Genomic DNA, 25,858 nt, shown 5'->3' on the forward strand with positions numbered 1-25,858 from the left:
AGTGAGACCCACCTTAAAAAAATTACAAAAGATTAGAGATTACAATTACAGACTTTGAACTCTCTTTGGAACAGAGTCTTGAAGGCATGAGGCATGAACACACAATCCTCCTGCTACAGCCTCTCAGACTGGAAGAATATGTAGCCTTGCCCAGCTTACATTTATTATTATTCAACAAAACAAAAACCCCTTTAGAGGAAAAAAGATGATTTGTCTGCACCCACGGGCTGTCAATGGAGAGGGAATAATACTAGAAGGTTCTCTCTATTTAAGTTCTGTTGAATAAAATTTAATTAAAAGGAAAAATCCAAACGAGGAACTAAAAGAAAACATTTATTGAATCAAAATCAATACTTTCTTTTTAATATCTACAAGCCAACAGTGAGCTCACTTTATTCAAGAATGAACACAATGTACAAAAAAAGTATGCTTATATTATAAAAATACGTCCGTCTTCTCTTCCGGTGCCAAGCAGAAGTCACTGAACAGATCAAGGCAAGTCGCTCTACACCAACAGCTCTATTTAACCACAGGGAAGCTAATGGGCAAAGCTTCCCAGGCCCACTGGAGAAGCTGCGCCCAGCACACGTTGCTACCAGAATCCATGTGGTACAACCTGCTGTTTCTCTTTCTGACTAGTTGTTACCGTGTGTTTCAGAAAAGTATTAACAATATAATAAATTCTGGGTACAAAATCCTATTAGCTCCAATTTAAAAATGAGATGTGTTACTATGAAGGAACAAACGAGTTCCCAAGGTTTACAATCCCATGTAGGGAGGTGGGAAGTTTGCCTCCCTGCCTCCCTGCCAGCATCCTTCAGCCTCCATAAAGACTATCATGTACAAGGTTAGTTACTCTGTACATTTTTTCTTGACTTCACTGGAACCTTCCAGGGCACCAGGCCGGTGCACTGTGTACAGTGTCTCACTGTGCTGAGAAGAGGTCCGAGGCAGCTGCAGGACCATCACAGGCTCCTTTGGCTTATTAAGGACTGGCCTTGGAGCAGCAGAGTGATGGGGGAGGGACAATGGCTCCCTGTGCTGTCCCATCCATCAGTGCTGAAGATGCCAAGAAATCCCTGTCTGTCATACAGAAAGTTTGCACACAGCAGTGCCCTGGCAGGAACCTCACCCTGGCTAAGTGGAATGAAAAACTCAAGAGTGCAGTGTCCACATGGTGAATTAAAGACAATGGTGAATTCAACGTTTCTCCTTGACAGACTCTGTGCTCGGGATTGACACCTATGAACGGGAAGAATTGCAAAGTCAAAGGATCAGGTCATCCAGTGTTCCACCCTACTGGTAAATTAAGTTCAGAAGAAATGGAGGAGAAATGCTTTCAGCTTTGCCTGCATTGGCCTACTGGCTCTCCAGTCAGCATCTCAGGACAGGAGCAGTGCTGGACAGGGACAGATGGAGGCAGAAGGCAGAAATGATCACAGTTTCTCTAGACAAGGACCTAACTGCCTCCGGCACTGATTTCAGTCATGCTCATCCTCTGCACGAATGCTAAGCAATCACAGGCAGTTAGACAGTGACGTGGACCACAGGGCCCAGCTGGGAAGAGGAACAGAACGGGCCCTGAGCAAAGGCCTCTCGCTAACCACACAAAGTCTTCGCTGTCAGGGAATCAGCCGGGCAGGCAGCAGGTGCTGTTGGAAGCTGCCATGGCCTCCGTAGCAGTGGAACACCAGAAGGCCAAGGGCTCTGCGGTCAAAGCTGGTAGCAGAGGCTGAGTTTAAACAGAAAACAGAGACAGTACACAGAGTGAAGAGCTAACAGGATGAAGATGCCGAGAAGCTGGATGGGCTTCACCACGACACGTAGATACGGAACTATCTGCTCACAATCACAGGTCCTTACTCTCAAAATAAATACCCTGAACATTTACAGCCACGCGACTGCCCCTGGAACACAGGCTTTCTGTCACTGCTCTAATCAGACCAGACCCCGACTTTGATTATCTGTAAAGAGCATCCTCCAGGAGAGCAGCATCCTCAGGCCGCAGCAGCTCAGGCCGCCAGTGTCTGGCATCCCAAGGGGGTCCCCTCTGAGCAGCACCTTGAGTTTGCAGACACGAGCTCAAGTTTCCAACAGATGCAAAGGACTATTGTGCTTGTGGGTCTCACACCTTCAAAATATACATCCACGGTGGCAGTGACGACAGGTCTCTGCTCACCAGCAAAATCATAAGGCAGAGGGGCTGGAGGCGCAATGAAAGGTTTAAAAGGAAAAAATTACAAAACAGTGCTAGCAGTCACAAAAGACCATGCTAAGATCCAATCCATGTCGATTAAACATTGAAAATTCAGCTACGATCCAAAGAACTCTCATCAGAGTCCCAGGCATGCATGCCACTGACGGCAAGGCAGGTCGGACTGACGCTGCCTTCTTCGGAGCAGGAACGTCTTGCTGGAGATCACAGGGGTGAACAGGTTGCCGCCACACTTCTTTTTTATAATTAAAATAAAAGAAATCCAATCACAAGACAAAAATATTATAGAACTGTGGACAGAGAAAAGACAAAAATTCTGACCTACAAAACCAAAAGAAAAATTCAAATGATTACTTTTTGGATTTTTTTTGTTTTGTTTTTTGTTTTTCAAGACAGGGTTTCTCTGTGTAGCTTTGTGCCTTTCCTGGAACTCACTCTGTAGACCAGGCTGGCCTCGAACTCACAGAGATCTGCCTGCCTCTGCCTCCCAAGTGCTGGGATTAAAGGCGTGCGCCACCTTTTATACACAGTCTCTCTACATAGCCCTGGCTATCCTGGAACTCACTATGCTGGCCTTGAACTCACAGAAATCCTCCCACCTCTGGCTCCTAAACACTGGGATTAAAGGCGTGTGCAACCTGGCCAAAATTTAAAATTATTTTTGCCTTCCAAGGTAAGTCCTTCTCTTCAGTAGTATTTTCATTTTTCATCTGAAAAGTTTATCATGAAATATGTATAAACCACCTCACTACTCATGAGGCTGACACACACAGTGCGTCACTTCTACTTATGAGAACATGTGCATCCTGTCAGAGAACCCACAGGCTGAAACCTCCTCCCTACCACCCAGATGCTGCCTGTCCCTCAGCGTCTGCAGATGAGGAGACAGCTTGACATTTAAGCCTAAAGTGAAGCATGCACCCAGGCCACAAAGAAAGACCATCTGACTAAGCATTTTTTTAAATCTCAAGACTTAACTAAGGCTCCCCCAGCTCTGAGGTACTCACAGGTGATGGACCAGGGCTATCCTGCCTTTGTGTCCACGAGCTGCATCTGCATGCTGGCAGGCATGCCGCCTCCATAGCCTCCCTTGGACTGCATTTGGTTCTGAATGGAGCTGACCTAAAACAGACAGGGACAGAACAGAGGCTCAGCAGGACCAGGCGGTTCAGCAGAGTGATCTCCCCACCGTCTTCAGGACATGTGTGCAGGGAGAGCACAAACTCATTCTTAAACACCTTAACTGTTCCTGGCTGCGGTGCCCTGGTGAGGCCAGTGCTGCACAGTGTGTTGGTGCTTGGTTTTTTTGTTTCCGTGTTTGTTTTCCCCTAGGCACGGCCTCATGTAGCCCAAGCTGGCCTTGACCTTGTGGTCATACTGCCTCAGCCTCCCGAATGTGTCACCTCGTTCTAATGCACAATCGTAGTAGACTGATGAAGGTGGCTGAGATTCCAAGGACACACTCTAGGCCATGTTCACTTTCTAAAGTCACATTCTGATGGACTGTCACAAGATGTTGGTGCAAATGCACAAACCATCTTTGAGCTTGTCATCGTCATTTCAACCAAGCTCCTGTAAATTAGAAACATTTGGAAGCAGAGAGACAGTCAGGCTACAGTGCTGGAGGGAGGAACCCAAGCAGGGAGTTTGGAGGTGATGACTCAGCCCCACTGGTGGGGCCTGTGAAGGGTCACTTCCCAGAGCCGAGACTTGGGGGAAAGACAGGGGATCCTGGACCATGTTCATAAGTCTATTACTGAGTGCTACTAAGCACTTACTGGGACATAAAGGAAGCATGGGCCTTTTTTGCTGGTGATCCTAAGTCAATATTTTACGTTTAAAGAAAGTAATAGTGAGGCTTGCCTAAGTTATTTCTGGAGTAACAGGTTTAAATATGCTAGAAGAGAACATATGGGTGCTTAGGGACACACTTGCATCGCTCTGGACACTGCCTTTTGTGGAACATTTACCCCAATGGCACTGTACACACTACCACTGAATACCTGTATTCACAACTGACGGCTGCTTTAGGTACAGATATACAGCCTGTGCATTGCTAACCGGGGGGCCAGCTCCAGGTAGCACCAGGGTATGCAAAAAAATCTACGGAGGTGGCAAGGGCTAGACTTTTTCTGTCTATCTGGGAGGTAAATAAGTAACTTTCTTTTTTACTTCATCTTAAAAAATCCTCTGAAAATCTGTCTCCACACAGCTACATCTCTTTACATACATATATCTTTCTCCTTCACAGCCATATATAGTTACATCTCTTTTTTATATTGCTCCCTATCTCTCTTCTGTACACCTTTCTTCTCTCTGTTACATTCCTTCACACACTACTGCATCATTCACTCACTCTTTACTCTCACACTTCTCCTTCTGCACATTCAACTACATCTCCTTTTCAGCATACCACACTCACTCATCCACAGCCAAACTCTGGACAATTACATGTTACATCTGCAGGTCCAACCCACTCTCATAACACATGATAAGTCACACAGTTTCTCTCAGGCTAGGGGGGGTCACATTGACCGGCCAGTGAGGAACATTTGGCCATGCATGTAGCTCTTTCCCAGACAGAAAGTGACACTGAAATTCAGGACTTAACAGTAACAGTCAGCTGGACCTTGAATGGTAGGGTAGGTGCAGAAAGAGAATTATTGCAGGGGGTTATGTCTTACAAAGTTGCTTCAGGAATAAATACCTGGAACTTACGTTTGTGCATTCTCTGCAGGGGCAACCTGTTTTGAATTTGTTCCAAAGTCTAAGTTAGCCACCTTTGTGCCTGAGAATACTGTTACTTTCCTGTGTCAGTTATGAAAAATATTCTAGTATTATCAGAATTATACGGCTTGAGCAGAAATCATCTTCCTGATCGTCTACAGCTGTATGTGTGTCCAAAGATGGACTATTTTCACGAGACTAAACACACAGCAGTGGGAAGAATGCCCATAGCTGTTACTAGGGAAGAAATGAGGTGGCACATGAGGAAAATTACAGACAGAAACAACCAGTTGTCTACAGTCAGTGACTCCACGGCTTTGCCAGGTGGGTCAACCTACTGAATACTAGTTGTCACCTGCTGTGTACTCTCACTGCCTCCTGCACCTGTGTTTATGGCACTGGGCATGACCCCTGCATGCCCCTTTGTGGTGCCCTGTGACCTCAGCCCCATACCAGTCCACAGCCGCACGCAAACCGCTCTGCAGACGCTCCAGGTCCACCTGCTCAAGACGTGTGAACGCATAATGCCACACAAGTCTAAGAAGAAACAGGTGTGTTTCTTCAAGCAAAACAATTCTGCAGTGTCAAACCGAAGGGTCAGGATTTTCTATAAGTGACCTATCAGTGCTGAGCACAGTCACATGACTGCAGGTCTACAGGGTTCTAAAACTACTAAAGGCTCACAGAGTTCTTTCTGGCAAGAAGTTGAAATTTAAAAGTAAGCTTGCAGGTGTGGCAGTCCATGCCTGTAAACACGGCACCAACACACCAAAAGTTAAGTAAGTTAGAGCTGGGGGGATGGCTCAGGGGTTAAAAGCACTGACTGCTCTTCCAGAGGACCCAGGTTCAATTCCCAGCACCCACATGGCAGCTCATACCTGTCTAACTCCCGTTCCAGGGGTTCCGACACCCTCACACAGACATACATGCAAGTAAAACACCAATGCACACAAAATAAAAAAAAATTAAATATATAAATATACATATTTAAAGTAAGTCAACAAAGCAGCCTTGGGAAGGCCAGGCAGGCACCTTTACACAGGAGCCCGGTCCTAAGGACAGCTGCTCTAGTCTCAGAACACAGATGGGGTGGGAATGTCTCTCTGGATAAACAGCAATTCTACTCATGGTTCTGTCTTATTGTCACTATTTATACACAGGAAAACACATTGCCGATGGTTGTGAGCCACCACATAGTTGCTGGAAATTGAACTCAGGACCTACTGGAAGAACAGCCAGTGCTCTTAACCACTGAGTCATCTCTCTAGCCCTAAGCTAGTTAGTCTTAAGAGGTAGCTAAGTAATGTGCCAGCATCCACCAGCCCGAGGCAGTAGCCCAAGTTCAAGACCAGCTTGGCCTCCACCTTTAGAATCTGTCTCAAAAGAGATAAAATCTGAAGTGAAGATATTTATTGATGAGAAAGAGACTACCGAATATATGATAACTGTGCAACACCTGTTCTATGCCCAGCCTGTGACAACCACACCAACCAGAGAGGGCTCACAGCCCCTTGGCTGTTTTTACCCCGCTGTCCAGCCAACAGGGCAGCTGCTCCTCTCTGGAAATTATGACACTCAACAAGGTGGCCAAACACACAAGTCCTCCTACAGACTGAAAACAAGAGTGAGAAACGGCTCCCTTGCTTTCCAGTCACTGAGGGGACAAGCAGGTCTACGTGTCCCCGACACTCATTACCCACTCTGCCCAGCTCTGTTGATCCTGGCTGGGAAATCTGAACACAACTGTGGTAGACTGAAAGAAAATGGCCTCACAGGCCCACAGTGAGTGGCACTGTTTGGAAGTGTGTCACAGGGGTGGGCTCTGAGGTCCCAGATGCTCAGGCCTGGCCAGTGCTGTCTCAGTTTCTCTTCCTGCCGCCTGCAGATCCAGATGTAGAACTCTCAGCTCCCTCTCCAGCACCATGTCTGCCTGCTACCATGCTTCCCGCCATGATGGTGATGGACTGAACCTCTGAACTGTAAGTGAGCCCCAATTAAGTGGTTTCCTTCAGAAGTGCTGTCATGGCCATGGCGTCTCCTCACAGTAACAGAAACCCTAAGAAAGACAGCAACATCTAATTCTGCTTCTACAACAGTGTCAGGCCAGTGACACCTGGGACCACTAGGCATTGGGCTTTCTGAGGAACAAAAGGAGGCTGGCTCTGGAAGTGTCCTCTTTTGGTTTCCTTAGATGAACACACAGAATAGAAGAGTCCAGATGAGTGAACCTGAGGTCTACTCTGACATGTATTAAATCTCTCTGTATAATAAAAGACAGCAGACTCTCCTTCATTTCAGATCCTTTATAACCAAGTGCTTAATATCTGCTGCCCTGCCCTAAAGGGATGTGTGCAAACCCCAATTACCCGCTTAGCAGGAAAGAGCCTAACCACAGCAGCCAACATCTCCAGCATTTTAACATCTTCCTTTAGGGAAACACTGACATTTTATGAAGCAGATAGGGCTGGAGAGATGGCTCAGTGGTTAAGAGTGATGTAGTCCTTGCAGAGGACCCAAGTTCTGTTCCCAACACCCAACCACGTCAGGTAGTTCACCACCTCCTGTAACTCCAGCTCTAGGGGACCCCACTCCCTCCTACTGGCCTCTGCATACATATGACATATGCATATAAATACATAATAACTAAATCTTCAAAAGAGTATATGAAAAGCAGCTCACAACAAGAGGGTAAGTATTAATTAGTATCTGTTTATTTGGTTTTTTTGAGACAGGGTCTCTATGCAGCCCTGGCTGTCCTAGAATTCACCATGTCAACCAGGTTGGCCTCCAACTTAGAAATCCTCCTCCTGAGCACTGGGATTAAAGGCCTGGCTTAAACACTGATTTCAAAGCTCACCTGCCCCAGGTGGTGGTGGTGCACACCTTTAATCCCAGCACTTGGGAGGCAGAGGCAAGCGGATCTTTGTGAGTTCGAGGCCAGCCTGGTCTATAGAGCTCGAGTTCCAAGACAGGCTCCAAAGCTACACAAAGGAACCCTGTCTCGTAAAACAAACAAACAAACAAACAAAAAGCTCACCTGCGAGTCCCATGTTGGGAACCTAAGAATCAATCATTAACTAACCCATTCCAAATCCAAATCTAAGATTTATGTTCACACCGAGTGTGACTGTTCCTACATGAAGTGGTCTGACTTGTGCATGTAACCCATCACATTTCCCACGAACATTTAATAATCTGTATTGTATTTGCAGCATATTAATACAGTGCCAATAACGTACAAATAACTGCTAGATGATATCGCTTAGGGAGTGATGACAGGAAACGTCTGTGCAGACACAATGTTTTTTTTTTCAACCTGTGACTGGCACAATCTAGTTTAGAACTCACTTAGCATGATGTTATTAAAAGGGACACATACAACAAGTATTTAAAAAAAAATCATTTTAAAGGATTGAGTCTGTCAAGAAGGTTCCTCTGGGCTGTATCCACCCACACACTTACTGAGTTCATCCCACTGAACAGGTCTCCGGATCCCACATGAGCTGTGTGCACAAAGTTGGTTGGCTCTCCAATCATACTTCGGTCAATCCGTCGTCGCCTTTTCTAAAACATGAGAAATAATGTGTTGAGAAAATGGTCTTATTCTCCCACAACAGTTTGAAAATCCAATTGTCATACTTTTAATTTCCCTTTGAAACAATGAAACATCAAAAATCTAGAGGATGAGTAGTCAAGATAGCTTAACCAGTAAAAAAGCTTGCCATGCACATCCCAAAACCCATGCTCAGACTCCATGGTGGAAAGCGAACTAACTCCTAAAGGCTGCCCTTTGACCCCCACGATGCTGTGATGTATGCAGCCACACATTACAGCTTTATCTGAAGGAGCATCTGCAAACGTTTAGCATAGAGCAGGAAGTAATAAGCTAGCTGGTGACACAGACCCGCAACCCCAGCACTGAGGTGGCTGGGGGGCAAAGGGACCTTGGGTTTGAGGCTAGCCTGGGCTACATTATGAGACCTTTTCAAAAACAAACTAAAGAAATAATACCTTTTTTTCTTAAAGACATAGTCTCATGTGGCCCAGGTGGACCTTCAACTCCGGACCATCCTCCTCCTCTCTCCCAGATGCTGAGATTAAAGGCATTCACTGCCCTGACTAGTTGAAATAATAGATGTCTGAGGAAACATTTTATATGTCTGAAACATTATACACATAAACACTGAGCACTATAACACCATTAATATGTATGTTTATGTCAAAAATAACTTAGAAGACAAATGTAAAATTACCCTCATCATTAGCCAAGAACATGTATGATTTGACCACAGTGCTCTTGATTTTAAATACAACTTTCTAGCGCTTGATAACAGGTTGATTATATTTTTTTTCTGATCTCATACTTGGGTTGTATCCAACCACCTTGCAGCCTGGAATGAATCTTTTATTCAGCTGGCCTGCGGGGGAGGAGCAAGAGTTAGTATGGTCTGTTCGCTGCATTGTGACTGACGCCCTGTCCAAACGCTCCAAGGGTGGGGTTCACTTCCTAATTTTTGACAATCACACTTTAGTTTTGTGACAGGGTGTCATCCATATAGTCGGGCTTGTCTAGAACTCACCGTGGTCCTACCTCAGCCTCCTGAGTGCTGAGATTACAGTGCACCGCTTTAGGCTGGAGTGCCAGACGGTTTCCCAGAGAGCAGCCAAGCCGACACCCCGTTTCCCACCAGTACACCCACCCCGCATCAGGACTGCCCTTCCCTACTCATCTGAGGTCTGCACAGACCCCTTGGATATGACAGACACCAAGAGCAGCTACCATGCAGTTGGATCACTGTCCTCACAGCAGCCTGCTCACAGTAGGCTTTCCTTGTGATAGCACACTGCTCCGAAATCTGCAGCAAACTGAACAAACAGTCTTGATTTTATTGATGCAGAATAAGCCTAAAAGCAGCTGGGTACTTTTCTTTGGAAATATCTGACTCCCCGGTATGCAGAGACGGCATGTGCCTTCTCTGAGTTGGATAGGTTTATTCCTAGTAACTCTGTGACGACAGTGATTCTGAACCTTCTTGCTGTTCCCAGAGCATCTATGAATGCGTGCATGCTCGACTGCTTGCTCTGCTTGCTCTGTGTGTGTGTGTGTGTGTGTGTGTGTGTGTGTGTGTGAGAGAGAGAGAGAGAGAGAGAGAGAGAGAGAGAGAGAGAGAGAGAGAGAGAGAGAGAGAGGAGGGAGAGGGAGAAGAGAGAAGAGAGGAGAGGCAGACCTCAGAGTTTTTCATCCACTATTTACACGGTCTCTTCGTAACATTTTAGAGGAAAATAACTCTCAGGAGTTGACTTTTGAAGGCTGGAGTGTAAGCGCTTCAAACTCACAGGCAGCTCTGACTCACTTCTTCAGCAGAATGCACACAACTAGGACACTAAAACACACACATGCGCTACGTGGGTCCCATCAACCTGCGCCCCACGTGAAAGGCCAGAGGCTGACACAGTCTTCTTAGCTTTAAGTTTTTAAAAAATGTTTTCAAAATTTCTTCTTTGAGGGTCCTATATGTGTGTGTGGTACATTTTTATTGCACTCCCTCCAATTGCCATCTCAGTGCCCCACACTGCACCCCTTCCCCCCAAAAGCCTCTCTCACTCTTATTTTCAAGTCCTTTAATTAATGACCCACTGAATTTTTTTTTTGGGGGGGTGTGTTCAAGATAGGGTTTCTCTGTGTAGCCCAGGCTGTCCTGGAACTCTTGTAGACCAGGCTGTCCTCGAACTCACAGAGATCCGCCATCCTCTCTGCCTCCCGAGTGCTGGGATTAAAGGTGTGCACCACCACTGCCCGGCACACCACTGAATTTAGAGATGTTTACATGAGCATGGAGGTGGGAGGTTTTCTTTTAGACTTTTTTTTGTTGTTGTTCTATTTTATTCTTTGACAATTTCCTAAGTATATAAACGTAATTTATAGACATCACCCATTAACTCCCTCTCACTCTCTCTTAGATTTTTGGTTTTTGGAGACAGGGTCTCTTTACATAACATAGACTGGCTGTCCTGGAACTCACTCCCTAGACCAGGCTGGCCTCCTGAGCATTGGGATTAAAGGCGTGTACCACCAAGTCCAGTGTAACTTCATTTTTGAGACGGTCTCTCACTGGACCTGGAGCTCCCTGACTGGCTAAGTTGGCTGGTCTGCAAGCTTCAAGGATCTTCTCCATTCTTTCCCCTGGGTTTACAGATATGCATGCCTTTTTATGTGGGTGCTGGGAATCCAAACACAGATAATGAGGCTGGAGAGATGGCTCAGTGGTTAAAAGCACTGGCTGCTTTTGCAGAGGACCTGGGTTCTATTCCCAGCACCCACATGACAACTCACACCTGTCTGTAATTCCAGTTTCAGGGGGCTCCAACACCCTCTTCTGGCCTCCTCAGGAACCTGCACACACACAAGGTGCAATTCACACATGTAGACAAAACCCCACACACATAAAACAATTAACTTCCAAACCTAAGGTGCTCCTCCAAACAAACAGCAAGCGCTCCGAGGTCTGAGTTTCACTTAACAAGTGGAGGCCACTTGACCTACCAACTGCAGTTCCGGATCAGAGTTTTGTTGCTTTGAGTAGCAGCAACAGTAGAGTAATGATCCTTGTCACTATTATTGGGGGAGGCCTGTGCCCGGGCACACCTGTGGAGTCTGTTCTCTCCTCTACCTCTATATGAGTTCTGGGGATTGAACTTGGGTCACTGGGCCTGTATGGCAAGTACCTTGACTCACGAAGCCATCTTTCTCCCTGGCCCTTACAATGGTTTTTCAAGACCTCACTTAGATGTCACTGACACGTGTTTAAGCCTCTGTGTTTAGGCACTTGTAGCACCGGCCTCTAACACGGTGGGTCCACACTCTGACCTGTGTCGTCTTCTGTACTGTTTGAGACAGGGCTCACTATGTAGTCCTGGCTATCCTGGAACTCCCTATGTAGTCAGGGAAGAAATTAAACAGGGCCCTGAACTCAGAGATCCCCCTGCCTCTGCCTCTCAAATGCTTGGATTAAAAGTGTGGGTCACGACACCCAGGTCATTTGTGCTTCATTTCTCTAAATTTAACCTCCAGGCCTGTACTTGAGATTTAGATTAAGAAGTAACAGAATACAAAGAGAGTGGCCAGACCCTCTGTCTCCGCTCGGCCCACCACACTCATCTAACTTCCCTCCCCACTGTTACTGTTTGGGTCAATAAAGCCTAATTCTGTAAAAAAGCCTTAAGATCCAAAGCAAAAGAGGATATGGCAGTAGCCTCGTTCCCCTTTTCTGTTTGCTAATAACCATTAAGTTTGCCTTCAGAAGCTGTTCGTTCCGGTTCACCCATCTGTATGCACTCCAAAACATGGTCAATTTCCCAGCATCTTCAGTGAAACAAATTATTAGAGTTTCTGCCCCTAGTAATACCACCTAGGGCAGACAGAGGCCCCTAGGTTCCCAGCAAACACAGTCACAGGAGAGGAGGACAGCAGCTGTGTCCCCTGGTGCAGTGGACCTGTAGGACTGGGGCATCTCCCAAGTTTCCCAGGAGCCCCACTTGTAGGAGCAACTGCTTCTGTGAGCGACCAGCTAGACCGAGACCTGGCATTCTCGAGTCACTCCTTCCAGGCAGCCCTAGTTCTGCCATCCTGGCCTGAAGCCCCCCCTGGCCTCCCAATAACTTGCAATGCAGGAAGGGGTTAGACATGGCCCACACCCACACCAAGTCACTTCCTCCCAAGTGACTACGGGCTGGGGAAGGACAGTCCTGGGGAGGGTGGCACACACATTCCCAAGGACCACTCTCACCCAGAAAAGCCGAGGTGGGCAGCCTCCAGCCCACTTCTTCACAAGGTACAAGACTGTCCCCACACAGTCCTCAGACGTGATGGTGGAGGAGGAGATGAAAAAAAAAAGGGAAGGGTGGAGGAACAACCTTCTCATCTCTGAGCCCCCCAGAGTCCACACGGTAGCACAGCCATCCTCTTAACAGGCCCTTCTCCCTGTCGCCACTGATCTACGTCGTCACGTCTGTGGGCGTTGTCCTGTAGTTCATGGAAAAGGACCCCTCAGCGTCTTTCCCTCACAGTGAGTTACTCTGGGAGTAGTGACTGTTACAGACCATACCAAGCTGCTCCTTCTTAATCACAAACTCTGAGACAGGTTATACTGCAACAAACCAAAATAAATCTGAATTCCTGACTGTCGTCGTATCAGTCGGCTGACTTTCCCCACTGTCCCACCAATACAGTTCAAGTTGCACAGAGTGGATAAAGAAATACGTTTTTATAGTTGTACAGAGCTCATGAAAGCAAGGCTCACATGGTGGCAAGACCTTCTGTTTACTCCAAATTACTCCCTCACTGACGCTCTAACTATGATGTAATGATGCAGAAATTCCATGGAAAGAGACTTTCCTAATCACCTCTACTCTAGCACAAGTGTTCACATGTGTGCCTCTAACCCCCGACCTTCCGCAGAATGAAAAGCATTTTAAGTACGGCAGGGATTATTTGGCTGGCTGGCTGCTAATGAAGTGCTCTGTAAGAGCGAAGTGTTCCAGGGGACACAGGGACCCCACTCAAGTCCACACAGTGGGGCTGAGAGCGCCCTCTCAAGCTTCCTGTTTGGCTTTGCTGAGGCCCAACTCTGGAATTCCCCTGGCTGCTGACAACTGCATCCGTGTTTGTCTTGAATTTTTAATACTATGCCCTTGAATAGTGTGCTGTTCCTTTAAAAAAAAAAAAATTCTCTTCATGCCTGAAAAATACTGTGTGTTTAGTGATTGGTGGTTGATTTGGGGGAGGGGGAGGGGGAGGGGTTCCTTCTGTGTGGCTCTGGCTGGCCTGGAATTTGCAATCCTCCTGCCTCAGCCTCCTCAATACTCCTGGCTTTGTAGTTAGGACATTTATACTCAGCCCTGGATGCTGTCAGCTCCACCCTCCCTCCCATCTCTAGAGCCTGACAGCACAGAAAATCTTTCCCTATTGTCAGGTTTTCCTTGTAAAAGATGATCATGATGAAGTCTCTCCTCTCTTAATGGAAACATCCAATCTGTCCTCTTTCCTGTGAAGAGAGATAGGGCTCTCTTTAATTATTTGAAAACAACAGTTGTTTTTATTCTCATTCATCTAGAGCTAGGAATTTGTTGTGCATATTTTATTTAAGAACTAATTACTAACTGAATAAACCAGGCTGGCCTTGGACCTGTGGGGCCTCTCCCTACTCCCACCTTACCACTGGGAGCAGGAGAATGTTCTTACTATGTGCTAGTATTACAGATGAAAAGATTCATTAAAAATGTTTTTTTTAATTATGTATGTGTGTGTACACATGTATTTAAAACGTGTGTACACAGGTATCCAAAGGATAGAAGAGGATGTGAGATCTCTTGGAACTAGAGTTACAGGTCATTGCCCAACTTGGGTGGTAGAAACTGAACTCAGGTCCTCTGGAAGAATATCCAGTACTCTTAACCAAATCAATGTATTATTAATTCTGGACAATTAAACTCTAACAATCCTGAGTTACAGAAAATGCTGGCCATAAAAATTTTATTCTAAACTTTATCAGCCTGTTACTAATTTTGTTTGTTTGTTTGTTTGTTTACTCTGTGTAACAGCGCTGGTTGCCCCGGAACTTGCTTTGTAGATCAGGCTAGCCTCAAACTCACAGAGATTCTCCTACCTCTGCCTCCCGAGTGCTGGGAGTAAGGGTGTGCGCCACCACTGCCTGGCCCTCTTACTGACTTAAAAAGAATTAAACAGAAGTTTTTTTTACTTAAAGTCACTTGAGATCCAAAACCCCACCACCATAACCTCAAAGGCCTAATCCCCCATTCTTGCAGGTTCATAAAATTCAAACGTTAAAAAAAAAGTTAATTCCATACTACTGGTGTTAGAGAAGCAACTTCACTTTGGCCGTTTAATCACGACAAAGAAAGGCATCACACAACAGAACTTGTAACTGCAGACTGTGTTTTTCTAAATAACCACACAATCTCTCAGATGTGGTCAGATGACTTATAAACAATAAGGTCTTTTGAGCAATGTTTACTCATAAAAGCTGCCAGTTAACATGAGCTCTTCACGTGGCCTGCAGATAGAGGACCATGGTATGACGTGAGGCAACGGGGACGGGCACAGGAAAATAAGGCTGGCTCTTATTTGCCAACTTTATTTTTAATTATTTGAAAACAACAGTTGTTTTTCTTCTCATTCATCAAAAGGGTTTTCTGACTTCCTTTCCATGGTAATTGTTTGTGGCAACAGACAGTATAACCAAGGTGTGAGCACACACACCTGTACCAGTGCTTGGAGGACGAAGCAGGAAGGTTCCAGGTTCCAAGACAGTCTAAGCTATGCATCAGCCCCGACTTATTCCACACTTCCCCAAAGGAAACTCTGTTTCTGAACTGTGCACTCAAGTCTACAGCATGGAATACACCTACCTTGGTGAGATAAAGGAGGAAAATACAAAATCTACTATTTTTATTTTTCATTATTTTTAAATATTATTTAATTTAAAAATTATTTACATCCTACTAATATTTAGTATACAGGTCGCCACAAGGCTATTAAATGCATTGATTTCTACAAAAGTTATTAAAAACAAAATAAACAGAAAGCGTTCAATATATAATACTTAACCACACTTGAAACTAAATCTAGCAATGAAAGATGCCCTGCACAGCTTTGCAAGATGGATTCTGCTTACAGACACAGGCTTTCAAAAAGCCAGAATGACTGACTGCGGTGGTGTGAAAAGAACGGCCCCAGCAGACTCACACATTTGAATGTCATCAGGGAGCGGCACTACTGGAGAAGGACTAGGAGGTGTGGCCTTGCTGGAGGAAGTGTGTGGGGAAGTGGGGAGGGGAGCACGCCTTTGAGATCTGGAGATTTCAGAAGTCCATGCTAAGCCTAGCTCTCTCGTTCCTCCCGTCTCTTGCAAATCTCTCTCTCTCTCTCTCTCTCTCTCTCTCTCTCTCTCTCTCTCTCTCTCTCTCTCAATCTCTCTCTCTCTCTCTCTCTCTCTCTCTCTCTCTCTCTCTCTCTCTCTCTCTCTCTCTCCTACTGCTCCAGTGCCATGCCCATCACAAGACCATCATGAAACTGTAAGCAAGCCCACAATTCCACACTCTCCTTCATAAAAAGGCGGCCTCTGTCACATTGTCTCTTCACAGCAGTAGACAATGACAAAGACATTGCCTTTATGCTGCATCTGCTATGGACAAAATAATGGAAGAACTGAATTGGGGAAGTTTATCTCAAGAAATTTCTACTCTGTGTATTACCCTGAGATTCATAACCTAATGGTCAAATGAGCCAGTATTATGCATACTGAAATTAGACAGCACAAGACTGAAATTCAACACAAGACACTAATATTCATTCAATGAGACCCTATGTCAAGGGAAAAAATACAGACAATGGAGGAATTGAGGAGGACACCCAGTGTTAACCTCTGGCATACACAAGTGTACACTCGAACGTGTGTGTGCATGAGGACACAAACACACACACAAAGCTTTTCGGTTAGGAATATTGCTCAGCTGGCCAAGTGCTTGCCTAACATGCACAAAGCTCTGGGTTGGATCCCCAGCACCATACAAAACCAGGTTGGTGGTACATAACTATAACTCCAACACTTAGGGAGGTGACCAGCAGGTCAGAAATCCAAAGCCCCAGAGTTTAAGGCCAGCCTTTAAATAAATAAATAAGCTTTCAAAGAATTAGTCTGCAAATGAAGACACATATCCAGTTTAGTGACTCTATAATTTCAATGCAAATTTACCTGAAATCTCAATAGGTCATTTAGAAACCCTGACAGATAAACTTTGAAATTTGTATGGAAAATTTCAATAAGACTAGCCAAAACATAAAATAAGAAAAGGACAGATCTGCCCTCCCAGACACCAGGACAATATAAAATAGAAAAAGGAGACCATGACATCAGCATGATGCTTAGTTCATGAAAAGCAGAATGAATAGACTGAGTGTGATCACACATGACATGTGGACATGATGAGAAATTCCAAACATTTTAGTAGCTGCTGCTAACAAAGATGTTTATGTAGTACACCTACAATACATTATGACAGATCTCATACCAGAGGCAAGGGACTACCAAATCAGGGGCTAAGTTCAGTGAGGTAGACAGAGAAGGACTCAGGAAAGCACCTGTCATCAGCCTCTGGCTTCCACAAGCGTGTATACACATGCAGCCATCAGTTTGTATTCAGAATACTAAAAATATGCCTATGAATATGAAATACAGAAAAACCACACTAATCAATAAACACATCAAGATATGCTTAACTTCATGCTGGAGATGTAGCTCAGTTGGCAGAGCACTTGCCTAGCTTGAAACCCTGGATCTAAGTGTGGGTGCTGACCTGTAATCCTAGCATTTGGGAGGTGGAGGCAGGATGATCAAAAACACATGTCAGCACTGGCCTGGTGTCCCACACCTTTAATCCCAGCACTGTGGAGGCAGGCAGTGCTCTATGAGTTCAAGGCCATCCTGGTCTACATATTGAGTTCCAGGACAGCCAGGGCTATATAGAGAGACCCTGCCTCAAAAAAACAATCAAACAAACAAACAACAACAACAAAAAGCTCAAGGTCATCTGTGACTATATAGTAACATCGAGGTTATCCTGGAGTACATGAGACCCCATTTCAAAAAGAGGTTAGCAAGATGGCTTAAGAGGTAAAGGCACTTGTTGCCAAGCCTGAAGATCCATGTTCGAAGCTCAGGACCCACATGGTAGAGAGGGAGAACTGACTCCTACACTTGTCCTCCGACTTCCACTTGTGTCATGGCACACACATGGCTCCCCCAAACAAACACATAATGTAAGGACATTTTTAAAATTAAGAAAGGGCTGGGCATCAGGGGGGTGGTGGTGTGGGCCTCTGATCCCAACACTTGGGAAGCAGAGACAGGCGGATGGTTTTTTTTTTTTTTTCCCCTTGGTTTTTCGAGACAGGGTTTCTCTGTGTAGCTTTGCGCCTTTCCTGGAGCTCACTTGGTAGCCCAGGCTGGCCTCGAACTCACCGAGATCCGCCTGGCTCTGCCTCTGGAGTGCTGGGATTAAAGGCGTGCAGCCACCACCGCCCGGCCAGGCGGATGTTTTTAAGTTTGAGGGCAGCCTGGTCTACAGAGTGAGTTCCAGGACAGCCAGAACTACACAGAGAAACCCTGTCTTTAAAAAAAAAAAGGAGGAAGGGAGAAGGAAGGGAGGGAGGGAGGGAGGGAGGGAGGGAGGGAGGGAGGGAGGGAGGGAGGGAGGAAGAAAGGAAGGAAGGAAGGAAGGTGTCCAGCAGTGGTGGCACACTTTAATCCCAGCACTCAGGAGGCAGAGGCAGGCAGGTCCTGGTCTACATAGCTAGTTCCAGGACAGCCTGGAACACAGAGAAACACTGTCTCAAAAAAATAAAATTAAGAAAGAAGAAAAGGGAGGGGGGAAAGTGGGGGAAAGCTTAACCTCGTTAGCAATCATAAGGAACAAAGGAAGACAGTAAAAACAGAATTTCATTTTACCCATTAGACTGTTAAAAACTAAAGTAAATCACCATTAATGAAGATCCTGGGGCAGCCAAACTAGCCAGCCTGCTACAGGAGCTATGGGCACCGGAGTAACATGTCACTGAGGAGGAGAAGTTCCCTAAGAATCAATGTAACACCTGAGAAGTCACCAGTATTCTTACTGCACAGTAACCAAAGAACTCACCTCCCTTAAAAGCTGCTGTTCAACTGTTTAATTGAATTACAAGGTGTACTGCTCAATTACAAACATCTACAACTTAGTGCTACCTAACAGCAGCGTGGCAGCTGCACCACAGCTAAAAAACTGGGACTCTGTTATGCTGCGCACTGCCCTGCGTTAAGATGAGGAGTGCAGAAACCTGCCTCCTATTTTCTCTCCTGCATGGGAAGGCTCTTCCCTTTGCACTCACGGAATGTGCGAAAGCAGGGTAATAAAGGAGTGGGAGAGCTGGCATGTGGCACTTTATTCTAGCAAATACTTGAGAAAACACTAAGAGGTGACCAAGTACCTCTCAGAGAAGGCTGTCTTGACACTGGCTACGTTAACAGCAAACACAGTTCTATGACATTTAGAAGGACGTAAGACTGCAACTATGCTCTCAAGTGTGTGCTTGAAGCTGACGGCAAAGTATTCTTCACCATAGCCTGTTGTACATGTTTTCTCAGAAAGTAAAGAAGGCTAAGGATTTCTGTGGAATAGTTCACATAGATATATATCATATAACCGGCATGCTAAATGTTACACACAGTCTTTCTGGAAAGAAAAAAATCCATTTCTATTGTCCCTCTTAGAACTCCAAGGCCTAGGCTCAAACAGCACGCTCACTTTATTATATGCACTCTTAAAACATGGCAACATGGGGCTGAGGAGCTAGCTCATTGGTTAAAGTGCTTGCCATGTAAGTGTGCAGACTGGAGTCTGGCTCCCCGGCACCTCTGTAACAGTCAGGGGTGCACAGCAGCCCACCTGTACTTCTAGCCTCCAAAAGCAGAGACAAGGCACCTCTCCAGAACAAGCTAGTTAGGGAGACTAGCTGTGTGTCAGTAAGCTCAGGGTTTGACTGATAGATGCTGCCTTGATGATTACAGTGGATAATTCTTGACATCAACCTTGGGCCTCCACACGCATGCATACACATATGTGTAGCTCTGGCTGGCCTGGAACTTGCTACATAGACCAGGCTGGCCTCAAAGTCCCAGAGCTGCCTGCCTTTGCCTTCTAAGTGCTGGGATTAAAGACCTGTGCCACCATGCACAGCCTAACAATAACCTCCTTAGGGACTCTGACCTTCACTAAGACCCACAGTGTTGGATATGTGCATATATACACATGTGCCCTACACACATGCAAAATAAGGACACACATACACATACAAAATGAAAAAGGAACAAAATGTACGGCAATGCGACTTTGCTTCTGGGTTGCCCTATAAGGAGCTTGGGCATTGCCACTAAAACCACACAAGAAAAGCCTGGTCAGACTGAAATTCACAACTCTTCTTAGATCCACTGACAACAGGGGTCTCAGAGAAAACTGCTATCTCAGAGACAGGCATCAGAGCTACAACTGCCAGAGCAAAGACCTGCACAGCATCCAGCACTGGAACAGAGAAGGCATGTGTCATGGGAGAACCCCAAGTTAAACCTGCACATTTTCATACCATGGTTCCCTAGATCCATTCAAGTCAAGTCAAGCAAGGGCAGTCAACTATCAACACTATCAACACTGTGGGTCTTAGTGAAGGTCAGAGTCCCTAAGGAGGTTGTTGCTAGGCTGTGCATGGTGGCACAGGTCTTTAATCCCAGCACTTGGGAGGCAAAGGCAGGCAGATCTGGGACTTTGAGGCCAGCCTGGTCTATGTAGCAAGTTCCAGGCCAGTCAGAGCTACATAATGAGGCCATGTGGGGGTGGGGTGGGGTGGAGGGAGGGAGAGGGAGATGGATTAGTGCTGCTCTCAGTCTTGGCCAAAGCCTTTCTGTGCAGTGGGCAGCAGTTAATGCTTAGATTCATAACTGGTCCAAGTGTTGAGAACTTGTGACTACTGAGTGCTCAGCCCTAAATGAGACATCCACATCAAGCCCTGCCACACCCACTGTCAAGGCTCAAGGAATATCCTAGAAGGAGGAGAGAAGCCAGGTAGTTATGGCACACACCTTTAATACCAGTACCCAAGAGGCAGAAGCAGGTGGATATCTGTGAGTTCAAGGCCAGCCTGGTCTACAGAGCTAGGTCCAGGACAGCCAGGGCTACCCAGAAAGAAACCCTGTTTCAAAAAATCAAAAAACAAATTTAAAAATGAAAGAAAAAAGGAGCAGAAAGAATGGAAGAGCTGGAGGATGAGGCAAGTGCTGAGAAACACTATCTTCTGTAAATGACAAGGCCATTGCACCCATCAATTCCCTGCACCTGTCGTTACCTGCCTAAGATAAAGCCAACAGGATCAGTCAGCATCCAGGAGGCAGCACTAAGTGGGTCTGCGCCTGCCACCCCACCACCCCACCCCCCGCCACCTAGAAAAGACATGAAGGGATGAAAGGAGGTGAGAGGAAAAGGTTCGAGACAGATCACTGTCTACATGTATTAAACGGTCAAAGAATAAATAGAAAACATTATATTTAAAAAAAGATTCCAGAAAGAGAAAATGATTATCAGAAAATAAAGAAGTCAGTCATCATGCAGGAGCTGACTGACTTGGTGGGCGAAGGTATCTGTCACCAAGCGTGACAACTTGAGTGTGATCCCTGGAACCCACATGGTAGAAGGAAAGAACCAACTTCTTCAAGTTGTCCTCTGGCCTCCACTTGGGCACTGTGGCATGCCGCCCCCCTCCCCACACACAAAATAAATACAAATGTAATGAAAAGTTTTGAAAAAGAAGGTAGTGTAGTATTCAGAGATATTTAATACATAAAATGTTTCAACTGAATTACTATTAAACTAATTTCAGTGTTTTAGACTGTGTTTATGTATTATCAAGTTAGCATATACAATTGTTAAAGTCTTATAATAATAACCATTAGAAAATATAATAAACAACAGGATTTCAGAACAGTATAAAGTTCATACAATATCTAGAGCAAATTGAACAGGAAATACACAAAGTTAGATCATGAAATTCACTTCTCAACATAATTACTCAAAACTCTAAAGATGTCAATTCTCACCCTTAAACCTTAAACTCAAGGTAATCTTAAAATGCCCACAAGATTGAGAATGTATACCATGCAATATCTTATACAAAAAATAAACAGGGCTGGAATGTAGTTTAGTGGTAGAATGCTTTTCTTTGTACTATCAGCAAGGCCCTGAGTTCTGAATACCAACCCTACCCTGGGCAAGGGGTGGGGGACTAGGGGTTGTCAGGCAGTGGCCCCATGCATCACTAACTGCTCTGAAATTTACCTCAAACTCAAAGATCTGCCCACCTCTGCCTCCCAAATGCTGGGATTAAAGGCATACACCACACTAGGTCCCTAGCACAGTTCTTGACACCCACTATTTCCTCAAAATACCATTTTTTTTTTTTGAAGCAATATCTTGCTATATAGCATCAACTAGCTCTAAACTTGCTTTGTAGACCAGGCTGGCCTCAAACTCATAGTGCTCTTCCAGCTTCTGCCTACCAGAGTGTTGGATTATAGGTATGTGCCACCAAGCCCAGGGGTCTTTTTTTTTTTTTTTTTTTGACAGATGCTCAGAGTCCCAGCTCTGAACTATTCTCTGTGACAGTCCTAGAAATCCAGTTGCTCAGCTGGACAGCCAATGTCTTATTTAAGAGGCCCCACCCAAATCACACAGATACTTACAGGCTGAGGCTGCTCCGCAATACAGCAGTTGAAACACAGCCAGAACTCACTCATGCTTTCAGTCCAGGGCCCGAGCACACTCCGGCAAAGGCTCCAAGTCTCCAGGCAGGAGCTCCACAACGTTCGCCCTCAAAGTGAGGAGTGGCCGTCAAAATAATTTTATTTCACTGGGTCTCTGTCCTTGGAGTTAATGTCTCAAGTCGATTAAAAGGAAAATCTGATTGTTTCTTTTCTCTGCTTCTCTACAGAGACTCGGTTCCAAGTCAATGGGGAGGAAAAGAACCACTTTGATCCAGAGCCTGGAGCAGGTCTAGGAAGAGGAGGAAAAGCAAATGAGTCAACTACACTATCCTTGAAATCATTTCTCTTTTGAAACCTGTAATAAGAGTGAATATTACCCAAAGAGCAAATACTGAAAGTCAACAATTTCACAAACTCACTGACTTAACGAATTATTGAGTTATCACTTGACTATGAAGGGTTAATGTTGTAATAGTGAAAATAGAAAAATCCTTGTTTTCATAGAATAGTCTCTAACTATAAACTATGAATTAAATAGGCATTTTATTTAAAAATCACCAGATAAAACATGACAGTTGCCATTCTTAAGTTCCACAAAGAAATGCTGATCATCATTTTCATGTTTCAACTGAGTCCTTTGTTCTCAGACAACCCACAGTAACTACGATCAATGAACTCTTAAGAAAAGCAGGTACAGCACACCAGAAACCTTCAAGTGACCATCCATCCACAGAAGAGAACTGTATACAGAAGCTGAATACATTTTGCTAGCTTTCCTTCCATAGATTCAGCCATTAGGACCCCTCCTCCATCCCAAATAACTAGCACTGAGTGGAAACACTGAACATCTCACCACTGCAAGCCAAGGTGAGTCCAGGCAATCCCTGTCAGGTAACTTCCTAGCTGCAGCTGAACCAAGTGGACTTACTGCTGACTGCCAAATGCTGAACTGCTGACTTGCTGACAGTCAGGAGAAGCAAAGGGGGAGAGCCAGAGAGGTTCCCGGCATTCTCAAGACCAGTGTCACCTGTACACAAATTTGCTTTGGTGAGGCCTGAAGTTATAGTAAATGGACTCATACTCTTGGCAACCTACCGTGTACATTAACTGAAGATGCCCAATACCAGACACACAAGTTGCAAGCCAAGGAAGTCTTAGCAATCAGCCAACCACAACCGAGGCAGTGGTGAGAATCTAAGAGAAGCAGCAGCATGAACGGAAAAGATGGTCCACAGAGGCCTCAGAGCAAATATAATGATGTGACAGGTACAGAAGTTTACTAAAGACATCTGTCTATGTCCAGACTAGAGAGAGGAAGAGCTATTAAATGTGGCATCACAGGGCCACCTTCAAGACGGAACTGGCACTGAGAAAGGATAATCAGACCATGGGGGTGGGAGGACCAGTGGAGCCAACAAGTGAAGGCAGTGTTTGCAAAAAAAAAAATAGCTTAAAAAGATAATGTGGTAGAGAGTGAAGGAAAACGCTGCCCCTGAAATGAAAAGATCAAAGGCCAAAGATGACTCATTTGGTTACACAAAAATATGTAAACATTCCTGTCAAGTGGCAAAATATAAATTTTATTTGTATTTTTAAACCTCTTAAGGCTCATTAAGCCAGGTGTTGGGAGTGCATGCCTTGAATTCTAGCACTTGGGAGGCAGAGGCAGGAGAATCTCGATTTCTGTGAATTTGAGGCCAGCCTGGTCTACAGAGTGAGTTCCAGGACAGCCAGAGTACAGAGAAACCCTATCTTGAAAAACCAAAAAAAAAAAAAAAAAAAAAAAAAAGAAAAAGAAGTCTCATAAACTGATAAACATTTTATCTGTAAATGTCTATAAATCATTATCTCATCAGCTCACAGAACCCTGGAAACTAACCAAATTAAAATCCTTCCCTTTTAAAGTTTTATTATGTAAATATAAAACAAAATTCTCCTTTATTCTTACTGTGACTACTTTAAAAAGTATTATTTTATATATCATAGGTATCCTTTACCCTACCTACCCAGACACGCTTTTAAAAATTCCCCCTTTGACTTCTTCAAGGCAGGCAGACTCTAACCCTGCTGAGACAAGCACTGGAGTCACTTCTGTGGTGAGTGTGCTCAAGTCACAGGCCTGACTAGCTGCAGAGCACACAATCTGGGACCTCACTCTGCAGTCCAGAGGCTAAGTCTAACACGCCTGAGCAAAGAACAATCATGCAGTAAGCAAACATTCAAGGAAACTGAAGGAGAGAAATTCACGGCTATGCTCAACTAAAATACAGATCTGAAACAAACACTCCTTATGTCACCCACATCTAGAGATAAGAAGTAGAGATGTTTGTTCTTGGACTGAGAAACAGTCTGAGATTTAACTAAATCAAAGGATCTCTTTTACTTAGACAAGACAGTGGGAAAGGCACTGGCCACCAAACCCAAGGACCTGACTTGGATCAAAACACACAGGAGACTTTATTCCTGAAAATTATCCTCTGACCACACATGAGAACCGAAGTGTCAAAGCACACTCTCTAAGTGTGAAAAAAAAAAGAGTTTAAGTATATTAGTGTATGTGTGTGTACATGTGTGCATGTGCGTGTGCGTGTGTGTGTCTCCCCACAGGATGCTGTGATACATGTATGCAGTCTGTAAAGTAAAAAATACATCTATATCCTTAAACACTGATTATTTCTTTATGGTAACAACTTTGGGAGTTCTCTTCTAGCTTTCTGGAATGGACATGAGCAGTGTCACTGTACGAGAGCACACCAAAACTATCACCCCTAACGGTAACTCAGGACCCAGTGGTTAAGTACAGCTCCAAACAGGTTTAACTGCCTTTGAATCCAAGGCTCAGCCAGTAAGCAGCAATCATGGAGAAACAGAGTCTCTAGCAGCGAGTGCATGAGGACAGCCTGCCTCTGTGCAGACACCCACGGCTCACTGTGGTGCAGCCACAGTTTCCTTAGCATTCTCACATCTGTCATTTGCTTTAGTCCACGTAGGTCACATTTTCTGATTTATATATAAACAACTAGAACCTACCTGCAAATATTAATTTCACATTTCAAGCAGTTGTGTGTTGTCTTTGTTTGTTTTCACTGGATACTCTGTTTAAATTAACACATGGCTTCTTACTTTACCATCTATAATAACTGCTCAATAACCCACATTTCCCCCAAATTCAAATTTTCTTCACATTTCCACATTTCTTTTCATTCCCATATATTACTTTAAGAATTCACAATGCTGGGTGGAAATTGTAGCACATGCCTTTAATCCCAGCAATCAGGAGGCAGGTGCATTTCCGTGAGTTCCAAGCCATGGGGGATGAGGGGGAAGAGGAAAAGGAAGGGGGAAGGAGAAGGGAAAAACTCACAGTGATTTTGCTCAAGAACAACTGATTAAAACACAGCAATTTGTGAACTCTATAGTTGTACAACACAATAAACCTGCTGAAATGTATTTTCAAACCGAAAAATGTTTGCAACCCCATAGTTTTTATTTGTTAAGTAAACAATGGACTTTAAGATGTTTCCTAAGATGGATGTCTCAGGAAGTGTCCATCTTC

General features: G+C 44.9%; 1 protein-coding gene across 4 annotated transcripts in view; it reads right to left on the minus strand.

Moving 5' to 3' along the window:
• Positions 1-320: 320 nt before the first annotated feature.
• Positions 321-25,858, minus strand: part of Cdc42se2 (CDC42 small effector 2) — an 83,486-nt gene continuing 57,948 nt past the window's right edge. For all 4 annotated transcript variants that reach the window (XM_076578402.1, XM_076578401.1, XM_006984865.4 and 1 more), the window contains 4 exons: positions 22,282-22,591; positions 8,405-8,506; positions 3,223-3,337; positions 321-2,536 (listed from right to left, as the gene is read on the minus strand). In XM_076578402.1, coding sequence (XP_076434517.1) covers positions 3,239-3,337; positions 8,405-8,506; positions 22,282-22,335 — 255 coding nt within the window. In that variant the 5' untranslated portion in view covers positions 22,336-22,591 and the 3' untranslated portion in view covers positions 321-2,536; positions 3,223-3,238. The remainder of the gene's footprint in view (positions 2,537-3,222; positions 3,338-8,404; positions 8,507-22,281; positions 22,592-25,858) is intronic.

Source organism: Peromyscus maniculatus, chromosome 8 (assembly GCF_049852395.1).
Source record: "Peromyscus maniculatus bairdii isolate BWxNUB_F1_BW_parent chromosome 8, HU_Pman_BW_mat_3.1, whole genome shotgun sequence".
Lineage (NCBI taxonomy): Eukaryota > Metazoa > Chordata > Mammalia > Rodentia > Cricetidae > Peromyscus > Peromyscus maniculatus.